At 31.3% G+C, this 13,361-nt stretch overlaps 1 protein-coding gene across 1 annotated transcript; it reads left to right on the top strand.

The window, feature by feature from the left end:
• Positions 1-4,375: 4,375 nt before the first annotated feature.
• Positions 4,376-12,934, top strand: LOC139490196 (RYamide receptor-like). Its single transcript, XM_071277046.1, has 3 exons — positions 4,376-5,102; positions 8,524-8,611; positions 12,408-12,934. The coding sequence occupies exons 1-3, from the start codon at positions 4,452-4,454 to the stop codon at positions 12,932-12,934; spliced, it is 1,266 nt and encodes a 421-aa protein (XP_071133147.1). The 5' UTR covers positions 4,376-4,451.
• Positions 12,935-13,361: the final 427 nt, after the last annotated feature.

Here is a 13,361-nt window from a genome sequence, read left to right as displayed (position 1 = left end):
AAAAACTAGGATTTGTAGGGGACAATTAGGACTTCAGTTCTTAGGCTCAATCGTTAATTGTTTCAAAAGAAAAAAACAAACATTATATACTAGCGTCTAGTTTCGTACAAACATTTTCTTAAAAAGAATAAATTCATGTTAAAAAATGGTGTCATGTTAAGTTTAGTCTGAATTTGGCTTTACCTTTAGGTCCCCTCAATATAAATTTTGCTTTACGTTTTGGTCCTCTTTGGATTTTCAGGCTATCATCATTTGAATAAGGTTGGATTTTCAAACATCCATATGTCTCGAGCATAACTAAAGAGATGTTAATTTTCAAATTGCGCATCTGGTGTGACACTGGTTATTTCATCAACTAAAATAACACACAATAAAAAAGAAGAAAAATCAAGTCAAGTGAGAACTGTTGAACCAGATTGTTTTTAATTTCTTTATCAATATAATTATAATATCATATAAATATGGCATCTCGGTGGCCGAGTGGTCTAAGTAGTCCAACTACTGTATCACTAGACTGTCAAAACGTTTAAATCCAGCACGTGGCAGGTCCACTCGACTCCAATCTTAATTGACTAGGATTGTCAGTTCTCCTACCGAAGGTATGTGGTTTTCTCCGGGCACTCTGTATTCATCCACCAATAAAAACTGACCGCCACGAAATAGCACAAGATTAATGACAGTTGTGTTTAACACCAATCAATCAATATTTTGTAAATTTAAAATGTCGAACACGTCAATTCATTAACACGCAAACTCATTAACAGATAATGTTTTCAAGATAAAGATATCTTTTTAACTGAAGGGCCAATGATGAGCAAAATATTTTTTTACAATGCTTTTTTGTATAATTAAAAGCTAAGACACTTATAATTTTGAAAATCATAAATATCACCTTATTTTATGATGATAAACATAATAAAACAGCCAGACAAGAGCCATTAGCATGTGTGAACGAAAGCATTAATAAAACAGAGCACAATTAACACTTCAATCCATTAAAACGTCATTACATTAACACTAACACTTACAGAAAAATTGTACAAACAACTTGTGTCGAGATCTTTTGTTTTCTTTTGTCATGTTATCGAAGCTAGACATGAAACCGTAATATTGATATGAAAAGTTGATTTTGTTTCAGCCCAATGAAGATTAATGAATCTTGAAAACTTTTCGTTTGAATCACAACACAAGACAAGGAATGACAATTCTGTCTAGACAGCTTCAATACTAGAGTTCAGAAAAATCATGTCGCTTTATGTAATTGTACATTTCCTTTCATATACAGGATGTATTATGTTTCTTTCTGTGTTGTTCTAATCTGTTGATGTCTCAAGCATTGCATTACTATTTATTATTTACAGAAAAATCAGTCTCTACGTAAAGCAAATGTATAAAAATTAAAGCTGTGTTTCATATAAAAAAAACATCTCTCACTCTTAATAAAGACACGTATAAACGCCGTTCTCCATGATGTCTGTTTAATTTAGGTGCACAAGTCAAGTGTTTATATAAATATGTTGATTGTACTTAAATACACTTCCTACGAATTCATTTTAAATGAATTTATTTGATATTCCTTAGCGAAATATGGATGTCCTTGTCAGAAATAAGTCTCGTGTCGTAGAACTGTTCACACTCTAATGGGAATCACACTTTGACACCAATAACTAGATAAAACAAAAGTGTGACTAAACATATTCTTTTAAAAATCAAAACAATTTTAAAACGGATAACGCGTTATCAACATTTTGATAATTCATAACCAGCAACACACAAAGTAAAAAAAAAACGGAGTGTACAGTCCAAATTCCAAGAGGATGCATTCTATGGCGCCCTCTTCTAGTCTAGCAGATTTGTAAACACCGCTTATGATAATAGAGCGACATTTTTTTTCCCGATGTATGCGGCCGTCCGTTCGTTTGTCTATCTGAAATATCAATTTGAAATTAAATACACATAGTAACTTTTTGTCAAATATTAATTTGTATAAAATGCCGGGTAATTACAAAATTTGTAAGATCCATTTTGTAAAAGAGAAACTGAACTTCCAAAACATTGACCTTAACCTAATGCGACTCCATTTCCGAATTGGCCAATAAGAAACAAAATAGAATGAAAAAATATTTTAAATCTCTTTCTTTCAAACCTACAAAAGTACTTTATCGAGTTAATCTTTTTATGCATCACTTCATTAGAGCGTAAGAAAAAAAAACGTTTGTACGATGTGCTGTATCTAATATATTACACTGAAGGCCATTACTATATATCTGTGAGTTAGGATAGACATGTACATGTTATACTTCAGTTGCTTACGAATTCAGTGGAAATTTCATAAATCCCTTAAAAATATATTTCCAATTATCAATGTTAATTGAGATATTTCTATCAATAATTTTAGATGGATACTGGTAAATAATTTACATACAATGTACTTCGTTCTACTGATTGATTTTTTATTTTAATTGAGTTTTCATTCATCTAATTCATCATACAGTACATGTACCTTTTTTCCCTTTTGGAAACTATATTTACATACATGTATTTTATTTTGTCCAATGTAACCTTCAAATGACTTTGAATAATTCTATCATTAATCTTGTCCTTTTTTCTATTATTAATCTTGTCCTTTTTTTTTAAGGACGGCACTTTTCTCAAGTCCACGAAAAACAAGTTGTTCTTCTTGTCAAAACGAAAAAGGGGTAGACTCAGACAGTAAGCCTTTTCAACCCCAACCCCTCCCCCATCCACCCCACCCCACCCCCTCGAAAAGAAAAGAAAAAAAAATATTTGTATCGGAACAGATGCGATATTGTGCAATCAGTTATACTAAAATTAAAACAAGAGGGTCAATAATGGAAACAATTATTTTAAATAGCTGAATACCATATGAGACTTAGGCATATTGTTGGTTAGTTAATATATAAACTATATGACCCCTGCATTCTATTTTAGACATACATAACAGCATTTACTAATAGAAACCAATAACTCGGGTCCTTGACAAGATTTCTAATTTTAACAATATTTTAATCCAGCGTGTTATCGTTATTGACATAAATAGTCCATATCACATTAATTATTTTTAATCTATAATTGGACACTTTTAACACAGTAATTAAAGTTTTGTCCATTTTAAAAATATAATGTTTTGAGCTTATGTCAGTCTGTTATGTACAGTGTACATGTATATACAATTTTTACCTTTAATCGATCCTTATTTTTATAAAAAAAAAATTCGCGCGAACAAATTTATTTAGTATTTTGACGTGATCAATCAGATTATTTTTTTTCTTCAAAATTTAACACTATAAGGTATGGGGTGAATTAGCATTCAGAATATTTTTTTTGGTCATCTGCTTGACCAGAATAATTTTTTTCATCAAATTGGGGATCAGATAAATTTTTTTAGAATAAAAAACATAAGCCCTCCCCCCCCCCCCCCCCCCCTGGAAGTTAAATGGTCGTTCCCTAATGAATAACCTTTATAACGACGTTTTAAAAGGTGCAGCTATTACTGTACACACTATCATCCTCTATTTCATAGAGATGATTTCAGTTTCACCTTCATCGCTATCAATTCTCTTTGATGACATTAATTATTATTTCAATATTGCCCAAGGTACTATTTTCCCCCTAAATATTCATGAAATATTTGCTACTGGAAATTAAGCAAACTAATCAGTACTTTCACTTTATGTGTTCTGAGAATAAAAACCATTGTACAGAAGAACAAAACCTTTTGCACGACAAACAAATGCAATTGGCAGAAAACGGAGACAATTCCGGTAAAAGAAAGTGCTATAATGTAACTATTATGGCCACGTCAAGTCCCATCCGATGTCAGGAAGATTTTATCGTTTAATTGACCACTCTGTGGTTCCTACTGCTACTAATTATCTTCTATCGAATGTTTTATGATAATACTGAGTTTATTTAATTGGTTTTCGTACTTTTTCAATGGATACCGTAATAAAGTACCGAGATTTTATCCAATAAATTCCCATACGTATTCGTCATCATGCATGGTGACATTGTCTATAATAGTCTATTTAAATATACATGAACATGATGAAACAAGCTATCATATCAATCAGTTAAGTATCTCAAATACAATTGCGTTTATATATGTAAATCAAATGGTTTCTGGTAACAAAGTGAATAATCTATTCCTATAAATGCAGATTTCTTAAAATGTTTAGAAGTTCAGAGTAGGATTTTAGTCTTTATATTTGTCGCGATTGTACGTGTCATGGGAATACTTTATATTTTGTTTAATAATACGTGTAGTTTCAGCACTTCTGAGAACAAAGTAAATAATGCTTGAAGCAAATAATGCATTTAAAAGTTCGCTAACGATGGCAATGGATCACTTTGATATTCCAGTTACACGCAAAATGTAAATTAATAAATACTATATATATGCAAGTTTATTATTAGGTATCCAAACCAAAATGGATGAAAACTCAACTAAAAATTCAACCAGTCTTTCTAGTCGGATATCAAATCCAAAACTTGACATCGACGCTTTGACCGCACTGATAATGTTATACTCGCTTACAACTCTTTTGTCAATAATAGGGAATATATTCGTCATCATAGTTTTTAAAAATGGAAACCGGTCCCGGACGGATTTGCGGCCTTTTCTGATTAACTTAGCTACAGCTGATCTTATGATGGCTCTGTTTTGCATGCCCTTTACATTTGCCGATGCTGTTTTCGGTACATGGATATTTTTAAAGGAATTATGCCCGGTAGTTCTATTTGTTCAAATGATGTCTGTGGCGGCAAGTGTTTTTACAAATATGGCGATCGGAATCGACCGATTCTTGGTTGTTATGTACCCTCTTCATCATCGGTTTACGCTTCAACGATACAAGTATGTGATGATTGCTATTTGGGTAAGTTCCGTCTGTTTCGGGTCGGTTCAACTTATTGTAGCAAGGACTACTCAAATGAATTCCGGATTATTGAAATGTGACGAGGTCTGGTCTTCGCCGTATTCGAGAAGAGTGTATACTATTTTTATTTTGTTATTTACTTATATTATACCACTAGTGATTTTAGCTGTGACTTACACAATTGTTGCATTTCTCTTATGGAAAAGAACATCTCCGGGAAATAAAGATCGTTACAGGGATTATCTGCAGTGGCGTTCAAAGATTAAGGTAAAACAAATTATATTAGTCAGGCTAGGGTATCTCAATTATCACCATGGCAACTAGAGACCCATATACAAAACAGACAAAAGACGGTATCTTATATTTTAGGCAGTTTTTATAAGGAAAACAAAATGTCGTTTCTATTGAGTTACATTCCTTCCGTTAAAAATACAACTTTTAAGAGGTATATATACTCATCAATCATATACAGGTAATTAGTTTGGTCAAATGTTGCATGTCATAGAAGTATATTTGAAGCAAACATAAGGCAGATTTTCAGATGTCATGTTAAAATGGCATGATTTGTCTCTCCGTTACTAACCATGGTAATAGTACAAAATTTCCCTCTCAAATCTTTTACCTACTAGTTGAACAAATGTTGATGTAAAATTCATGTCATTTGCTCAACTAAAAAAGACGGTTATGACCATATCGATAAAAAAAAGTTTGTCGAAATTTAAACATATTGTTTCTGAATGTGCCCTGAACTGGCATCTGTTCATAACTTATCCTTTCTGGAATAGTTTTCTTTAAACATTACGTTTTACTCTTAGTACATGTACTACTATAGAGATAATTATGTTTTAAGAAATATGCCTATAGGAATGTACTTCAATACAGAATTAGGCTCTACATGTAGTTTTCATTAGAATGAATCCTATATATGAAAACATGCGCAATCCTCATAAAATATCAGCAACGTTAAAAGAATGATGGAATAACATGTACCTTGTTTTCCTATATGTTTGTCTATTTGTAGGATGAATGAAATATGTTTCATTCTTTTCAGAAAGTAATAAAAAAGTAACTTTTGGTAAGTTTGAAGGATCCAGTCATTATTTAATTATTGTATACATGTATATGTGTTACATGTTAACATGGATGACTGTGTCCCATTTGTCGTAGACTTATTCCAGTTCGTCTACATACTTATAATCTAAATGTTTATATATTTATGGGCGACACAACGATCGACACTATTGATGCACACGAAGTGGAATTTCGGATTTATTATAAGGAATGACTAATAGTGTGTTTCTGTCTCTTCGAAAATAACCTCCAAAATAATGCAAACTGTTACATAACCTACTGCACTGGTTATTCCTAGTGCAACACATTTTATGATATATCTCCATCCGCAGAAAAACAATATAACAGCCATTCCTTAAATATCTTACTAATTAATTATAATTACTACTGAAGAATAGATGTCAAGAAATTAAATAGCAACCTGGCCTGTTCTTTGAACAAATAGGTTTTAAAGTCGTTGACCATGTTGACATACATTTAATTGGCAATTGACAACAATTAATAATCACGTGTAAATAAATAAGGAATAATAAATTTCATATAACAGGGGAAAATATCATAAAAGTTCTGTTTGAAGACTGTAAAACAATAAAGTAATGGCATATACAAATTCAAAGTGTCGAGTATTAGCCATTATCTTACCTCCTATACATTTCTAGGAATGTGATTGGTTAAAAGCGCCCTCGTGGAGACCGTGTACAGACCTTCTAAAATTCAAACTGACCATTATTCCGTGCGTTCATCGTGTATCGTGCGGGTTGTGTGCGTGCATCGTGCGTGTACCAATCATGCGCTCATCATTCATCGTTCCGTGTATTTTCCGTGGAACGTGCGTGCATCGTTAATTCTTAATCGTGTATCGTGCGCTCATCAATCATTCATAATGATTCTTAACCGTGTATCGTGCGTGTATCGTGCATTCATCAATCATTCGTTCTTAACCGTGTATCGTGCGTTCGTCAATCGTGTATAACTGTGTACATCAGATAAAGTGCATTTGTCAAACGTTCATCTCTAATCGTGTAATGTTCATACATTGCGGTTTTTATATGATAGTCGGTTATTGAGCTCATCAAAGCTTATATTTCTCACTGTTAAAGTGTATATATATTATATGTTCCGACTTTAAATAGAATTTACATTCATACTTGAATCCTTGTGAACACTTAATTACCTTCATCGTACATAACGTTAATACAGATTCATGACTTTTTGTGTACAATTCTTATCATCTGTAAACATTTTGTGGTTATTCAGTGAATCTTGGCTGGGACTGACACATTTTGATATAATGATACGTACAAACAATAACATGATAATGACATTTCTACGACAGAACAGTTACACTTGGAATTTCTATTCAACTGAGCGAAATGGTCTTAGAAACATACTGTTGGCCAACTGTAATTTGTTAAAAATATGCTGTCAATTAAACACAAAAGTGTTTTTGCAAAATTTATATGTGGGTTAGCTCCACTAAAAAAAATAGAACTGGAAAGTATGAAAGAAAAGAAGTTTACGAGATGACGTGTGTTGTAACTCTAGTATTGAAGATGAACTTCATCTTCATGTCATTTTGAAATGCCCATTATATGTAGATTTAAGACAAGTATTATACATTTTAATGAACATTTTAACCTATAATTATCAGATAGCGAAAATTTTATATTTTCATTTAATAACGGCAATGTTGCTGCTACAGTTGCCAAAAACACAAACAATATTTTATTGAAAAGAAACGGAATTTTATTTCCTAGTTCTCAAAGAAAAAAATGTTTTATTTTCATTTAGTACATGCAGGTGGACACCGTAAATTTTAAATGTAAATAAGTAAATATATTATGTCTTAAAAATCTCTCATTAATCTTCTTAATATTTTTTCATATTAGGCTAGTAGGGAGGTGGGGCTTAACTCATACACGGTTAGTAGTGGTGTAACGTCCCTGTATATACCATATAAGGTAGTAGGGAGGCGGGGCTTATTTCATACACGGTTAGTAGTGGTGTTACGTCCCTTTATAAAAACAAAACGGTACTGAGAAAAAATCCTAAAAGTTTCAACAGACGAAGAAATTGATGATTAAGATTGTAACAAATTCATAAACACATTTAAACCTAACAAGTTGTTATTGTTGGTATCTGTTTTTGTGGGATCAATGGAAGTATATAGTTTCTTAATGCTAACAGTATTGAAGAGTTACTCATTTTGATAGGTCACTAGTCTAAATATCACTCGTTCAGATAGTCGGTAAGATAAATTCGTTACATAGCGTGCTAGTGACCTAATACGGTATATATGGGGTCAGTAAATTCCATATGGGGATTCGAGCGAAGCTAGTATTTATAAACGGTATTTACCGATCTGGACAACACAGTTAGTTTCCTAACCTTGTAAATATGTCAACACAATCTCATAAAAATATACCCTAAAATATCAGAGAAAAAGAAACATCAACAAATCAAATATTGTATCGTCGTAGAAATTTTAAAGTTTGTGACCAACATGTATTAACACAATATACATATTCTATGTATGCATACATATCAAACATACAGTCTGAGAATAAAAACAGCATCAAAATGTATAACAACAAACAAGCTGGGTTCTAACTTATTTGTTTGTAAAGGCGTTGATGCATTTAGTAAATAATGATTTTTGTTTCTCAGTTAAATTATTAAAGTTATTATTTTCAGCTCATATGACTGTGTTGAAAAGGGCATTTCTTAGAGTTTTGATATAATCACAATAGAGTAAAAAATGTTTCTCATCTTCTAATATTTTCAACAATATTGTGTGTACATATAGAACATTCTGGAGTTTTATTTAAGAATTGAATTCATACTTGAATCCTTGTGAACACTTAATTACCTTCATCCTACATAACGTTAATACAGATCCATGACTTTTTGTGTACAATTTTTATCATCTGTAAACATTTTGTGGTTGTTCAGTGAATCTTGGCTGGGACTGACACATTTTGATATAATGATACGTACAAACAATAACATGATAATCATAATGACATTTCTACGACAGAACAGTTACAATTGGAATTTCTATTCAACTGAGCGAGATGGGCTTAGAAATATACTGTTTGCCATCTGTAATTTGTTAAAAATATGCTGTCAATTAAAAACAAAAGTGTTTTTGCAAAATTTATATGTGGGTTAGCTCCACTAAAAAAATAGAAACTGGAAAGTATGAAAGAAAAGAAGTTTACGAGATGACGTGTGTTGTAACTCTAGTATTGAAGATGAACTTCATCTTCATGTCATTTTGAAATGCCCATTATATGTAGACTAAATTATTAAAGTTATTATTTTCAGCTCATATGACTGTGTTGAAAAGGGCATTTCTTAGAGTTTTGTTATAATCACAATAGAGTAAAAAATGTTTCTCATCTTCTAATATTTTCAACAATATTGTGTGTACATATAGAACATTCTGGAGTTTTATTTAAGAATTGAATTCATACTTGAATCCTTGTGAACACTTAATTACCTTCATCCTACATAACGTTAATACAGATCCATGACTTTTTGTGTACAATTTTTATCATCTGTAAACATTTTGTGGTTGTTCAGTGAATCTTGGCTGGGACTGACACATTTTGATATAATGATACGTACAAACAATAACATGATAATGACATTTCTACGACAGAACAGTTACAATTGGAATTTCTATTCAACTGAGCGAGATGGGCTTAGAAATATACTGTTTGCCAACTGTAATTTGTTAAAAATATGCTGTCAATTAAAAACAAAAGTGTTTTTTGCAAAATTTATATGTGGGTTAGCTCCACTAAAAAAATAGAAACTGGAAAGTATGAAAGAAAAGAAGTTTACGAGATGACGTGTGTTGTAACTCTAGTATTGAAGATGAACTTCATCTTCATGTCATTTTGAAATGCCCATTATATGTAGACTAAATTATTAAAGTTATTATTTTCAGCTCATATGACTGTGTTGAAAAGGGCATTTCTTAGAGTTTTGTTATAATCACAATAGAGTAAAAAATGTTTCTCATCTTCTAATATTTTCAACAATATTGTGTGTACATATAGAACATTCTGGAGTTTTATTTAAGAATTGAATTCATACTTGAATCCTTGTGAACACTTAATTACCTTCATCCTACATAACGTTAATACAGATCCATGACTTTTTGTGTACAATTTTTATCATCTGTAAACATTTTGTGGTTGTTCAGTGAATCTTGGCTGGGACTGACACATTTTGATATAATGATACGTACAAACAATAACATGATAATGACATTTCTACGACAGAACAGTTACAATTGGAATTTCTATTCAACTGAGCGAGATGGGCTTAGAAATATACTGTTTGCCAACTGTAATTTGTTAAAAATATGCTGTCAATTAAAAACAAAAGTGTTTTTGCAAAATTTATATGTGGGTTAGCTCCACTAAAAAAATAGAAACTGGAAAGTATGAAAGAAAAGAAGTTTACGAGATGACGTGTGTTGTAACTCTAGTATTGAAGATGAACTTCATCTTCATGTCATTTTAAAATGCCCATTATATGTAGACTAAATTATTAAAGTTATTATTTCCAGCTCATATGACTGTGTTGAAAAGGGCATTTCTTAGAGTTTTGTTATAATCACAATAGAGTAAAAAATGTTTCTCATCTTCTAATATTTTCAACAATATTGTGTGTACATATAGAACATTCTGGAGTTTTATTTAAGAATTGAATTCATACTTGAATCCTTGTGAACACTTAATTACCTTCATCCTACATAACGTTAATACAGATCCATGACTTTTTGTGTACAATTTTTATCATCTGTAAACATTTTGTGGTTGTTCAGTGAATCTTGGCTGGGACTGACACATTTTGATATAATGATACGTACAAACAATAACATGATAATGACATTTCTACGACAGAACAGTTACAATTGGAATTTCTATTCAACTGAGCGAGATGGGCTTAGAAATATACTGTTTGCCAACTGTAATTTGTTAAAAATATGCTGTCAATTAAAAACAAAAGTGTTTTTGCAAAATTTATATGTGGGTTAGCTCCACTAAAAAAATAGAAACTGGAAAGTATGAAAGAAAAGAAGTTTACGAGATGACGTGTGTTGTAACTCTAGTATTGAAGATGAACTTCATCTTCATGTCATTTTAAAATGCCCATTATATGTAGACTAAATTATTAAAGTTATTATTTCCAGCTCATATGACTGTGTTGAAAAGGGCATTTCTTAGAGTTTTGTTATAATCACAATAGAGTAAAAAATGATTCTCATCTTCTAATATTTTCAACAATCTTGTGTATATGTTACAGGCATTTTCTAAATTTAGGCATTTTGTAAAATGACTGAATTTTTAGGCATTTTCTAAAATGCCTATAGTTGACAGGCATTTTGTAAAATGCCTAAAAAAACCTAGTCATTTTGTAAAATGCCTGAAATTTTTAATGAAAATTTCACAAAATGCCTGGTCTGTTTTAGGCAAATTGTGTAAATATGCAATACATGAATTAGATGATAAAAATATATTGTAAAGCTACAAAAAAATGTTGATTTAAATAAATTTAAGATTATTCTTTAAAAATGTAGCCTGCAGGTTAAGTTTTTATGTCTACTAGTTTTAGTGTCTATAATTAGAAACTCTATAGAGCAACAACTTTGCGTAAGTACTCACTTTGTATTTCATTGATGATCTACTTTTCATCATGGCAGAAGGGTATGTTGTTCTTACACCAGAACAAAAGATTTACAAACCAATTTATTGAAAATTCTGATTCTAATCAGAAAAGTATTATATGGAACAGAGAAAAATATGAAACTATTTTGAACAAAATTAGATTAAAAGGACATTCTTCTGATTATTATCATATGCAAAGGTAGGTGCATTTCTTCTGTTGAGCTATAACTTAAAAAAGTAAAAAAAGTACATGATCACATATGAAAACTTCTAATAACATTTATTATAAATAAGAAGATGTGGTATGATTGCCAATGAGACAACTCTCATTAGGTTGCCTCATAGGCCTATTAAATATGAATGAAATATTTGCCACTGGAAATTTAGCATGCACCAGTTCATTGACAAAACATTGAGACTTTTTGTTTTCTTTCTTTTTTTCTGCTACTAAATTATTCTTTTAAGCCACTATTGAAAAATTACAAATTAACATCCTCAATCACAAAGTAGTGTCGAAAGAGGAAATGCAGATATCAAAGACATGCTGGTTATTTGGATGAGAGAGAACAACAGTAAAAAGTGGAATATAGGGTTGAAATTTGTTCAGTTTGAAAAAAACAACAGTCATCATTCTGGTATTAACAGATCACCATACAAGGCAAGGTTTGGCTGCGATACTAAGATAGGACTATCGTCATCATCACTACCTCAAGAGATTCATGGTTCTTTACAGACTGAGGAAGATCTGATTCAGAATTTTCAAGCTCTGATAAGCCAGATGAGATAAGTAATGACAAGCCAAATCAGTTAAGCTCTGATAAGCCAAACGAACTTGACGAGGTAAGCCAGCTTAATGCAGCATTGAATCTATCCGAAACTCAGGAAACAGGAGCAAATGTATTAGTTGCAATTCCCCATGTGGAGCGAGGGAAAGGAGACCCGCGTAACCTTATGGCTGTTGTTACTGGAAAGGAAGAGCATGGTTATAAACTTGCAATTAAAGATGGAATACTACGTGGACTTTACACCAGGAATCAGTTTGAATTATCTGACACATGTGACAGTAACTTTATTGCTATTCAATGTGTAAATCATTATAATGAAATATCTTTTAGAAAAGCTGTCAGTAAAGTTTCTTTGTGTGATGGTCAAGGTTACACAAAGTGTGGCTGTAGCACTAGTGGTAGGACTAGATGTAACACTAAACGTTGTCTTTGCAAAAAGTCAGGAGAAATGTGTAACAGTCGCTGTCATCCAAACATTACATGTAGCAACAAATAATTGTCATCTTCAATGTTAATGTAAATGATCTAATTACAATTATAAAACTTTTACTGTTTAAATGTTATGCAATATTTAATGAAATAATAAAATTATCTATTTGACATTTCTAATCTTTAAATTTTGAGTACATTCCATTCAGTTTTAGTCTTTTAGGCATTTTACAAAATGCCTTACAATTTTTTCAGGCATTTTATAAAATGCCTGAAAAAAATAGTCTATTTGTAAAATGCCTAAATCATCCAGGCATTTTAGAAAATGCCTAAAAATTTCAGTCATTTTACAAAATGCCTAAATTTAGAAAATGCCTGTAACATATACATATAGAACATTCTGGAGTTTTATTTAAGAATTGAAAGCTTAATTTTGTAAATTCATTGATTTGAAGCCTTTTTTATCTTTCCACTTTGCAGAAACTACTTAATTG

The sequence above is a fragment of the Mytilus edulis genome, chromosome 9, assembly GCF_963676685.1.
Source record: "Mytilus edulis chromosome 9, xbMytEdul2.2, whole genome shotgun sequence".
Taxonomy (NCBI): Eukaryota; Metazoa; Mollusca; class Bivalvia; order Mytilida; family Mytilidae; genus Mytilus; species Mytilus edulis.
The sequence above is the reverse complement of the archived record's forward strand: the minus strand, read 5'-3'. Positions and strand labels throughout refer to the sequence as shown.

What these genes read in the sequence shown, in the direction of transcription:
- LOC139490196 (XM_071277046.1), top strand. Translation starts at nt 4,452, where the DNA reads ATGGATGAAAACTCAACTAAAAATTCAACCAGTCTTTCTAGTCGGATA. An exon ending in TTGCATTTCTCTTATGGAAA is followed by an intron (nt 5,103 to 8,523) that starts AGAACATCTCCG and finishes TATCAAACATAC; the next exon opens with AGTCTGAGAATAAAAACAGC. An exon ending in TAAAGGCGTTGATGCATTTA is followed by an intron (nt 8,612 to 12,407) that starts GTAAATAATGAT and finishes GATCTGATTCAG; the next exon opens with AATTTTCAAGCTCTGATAAG.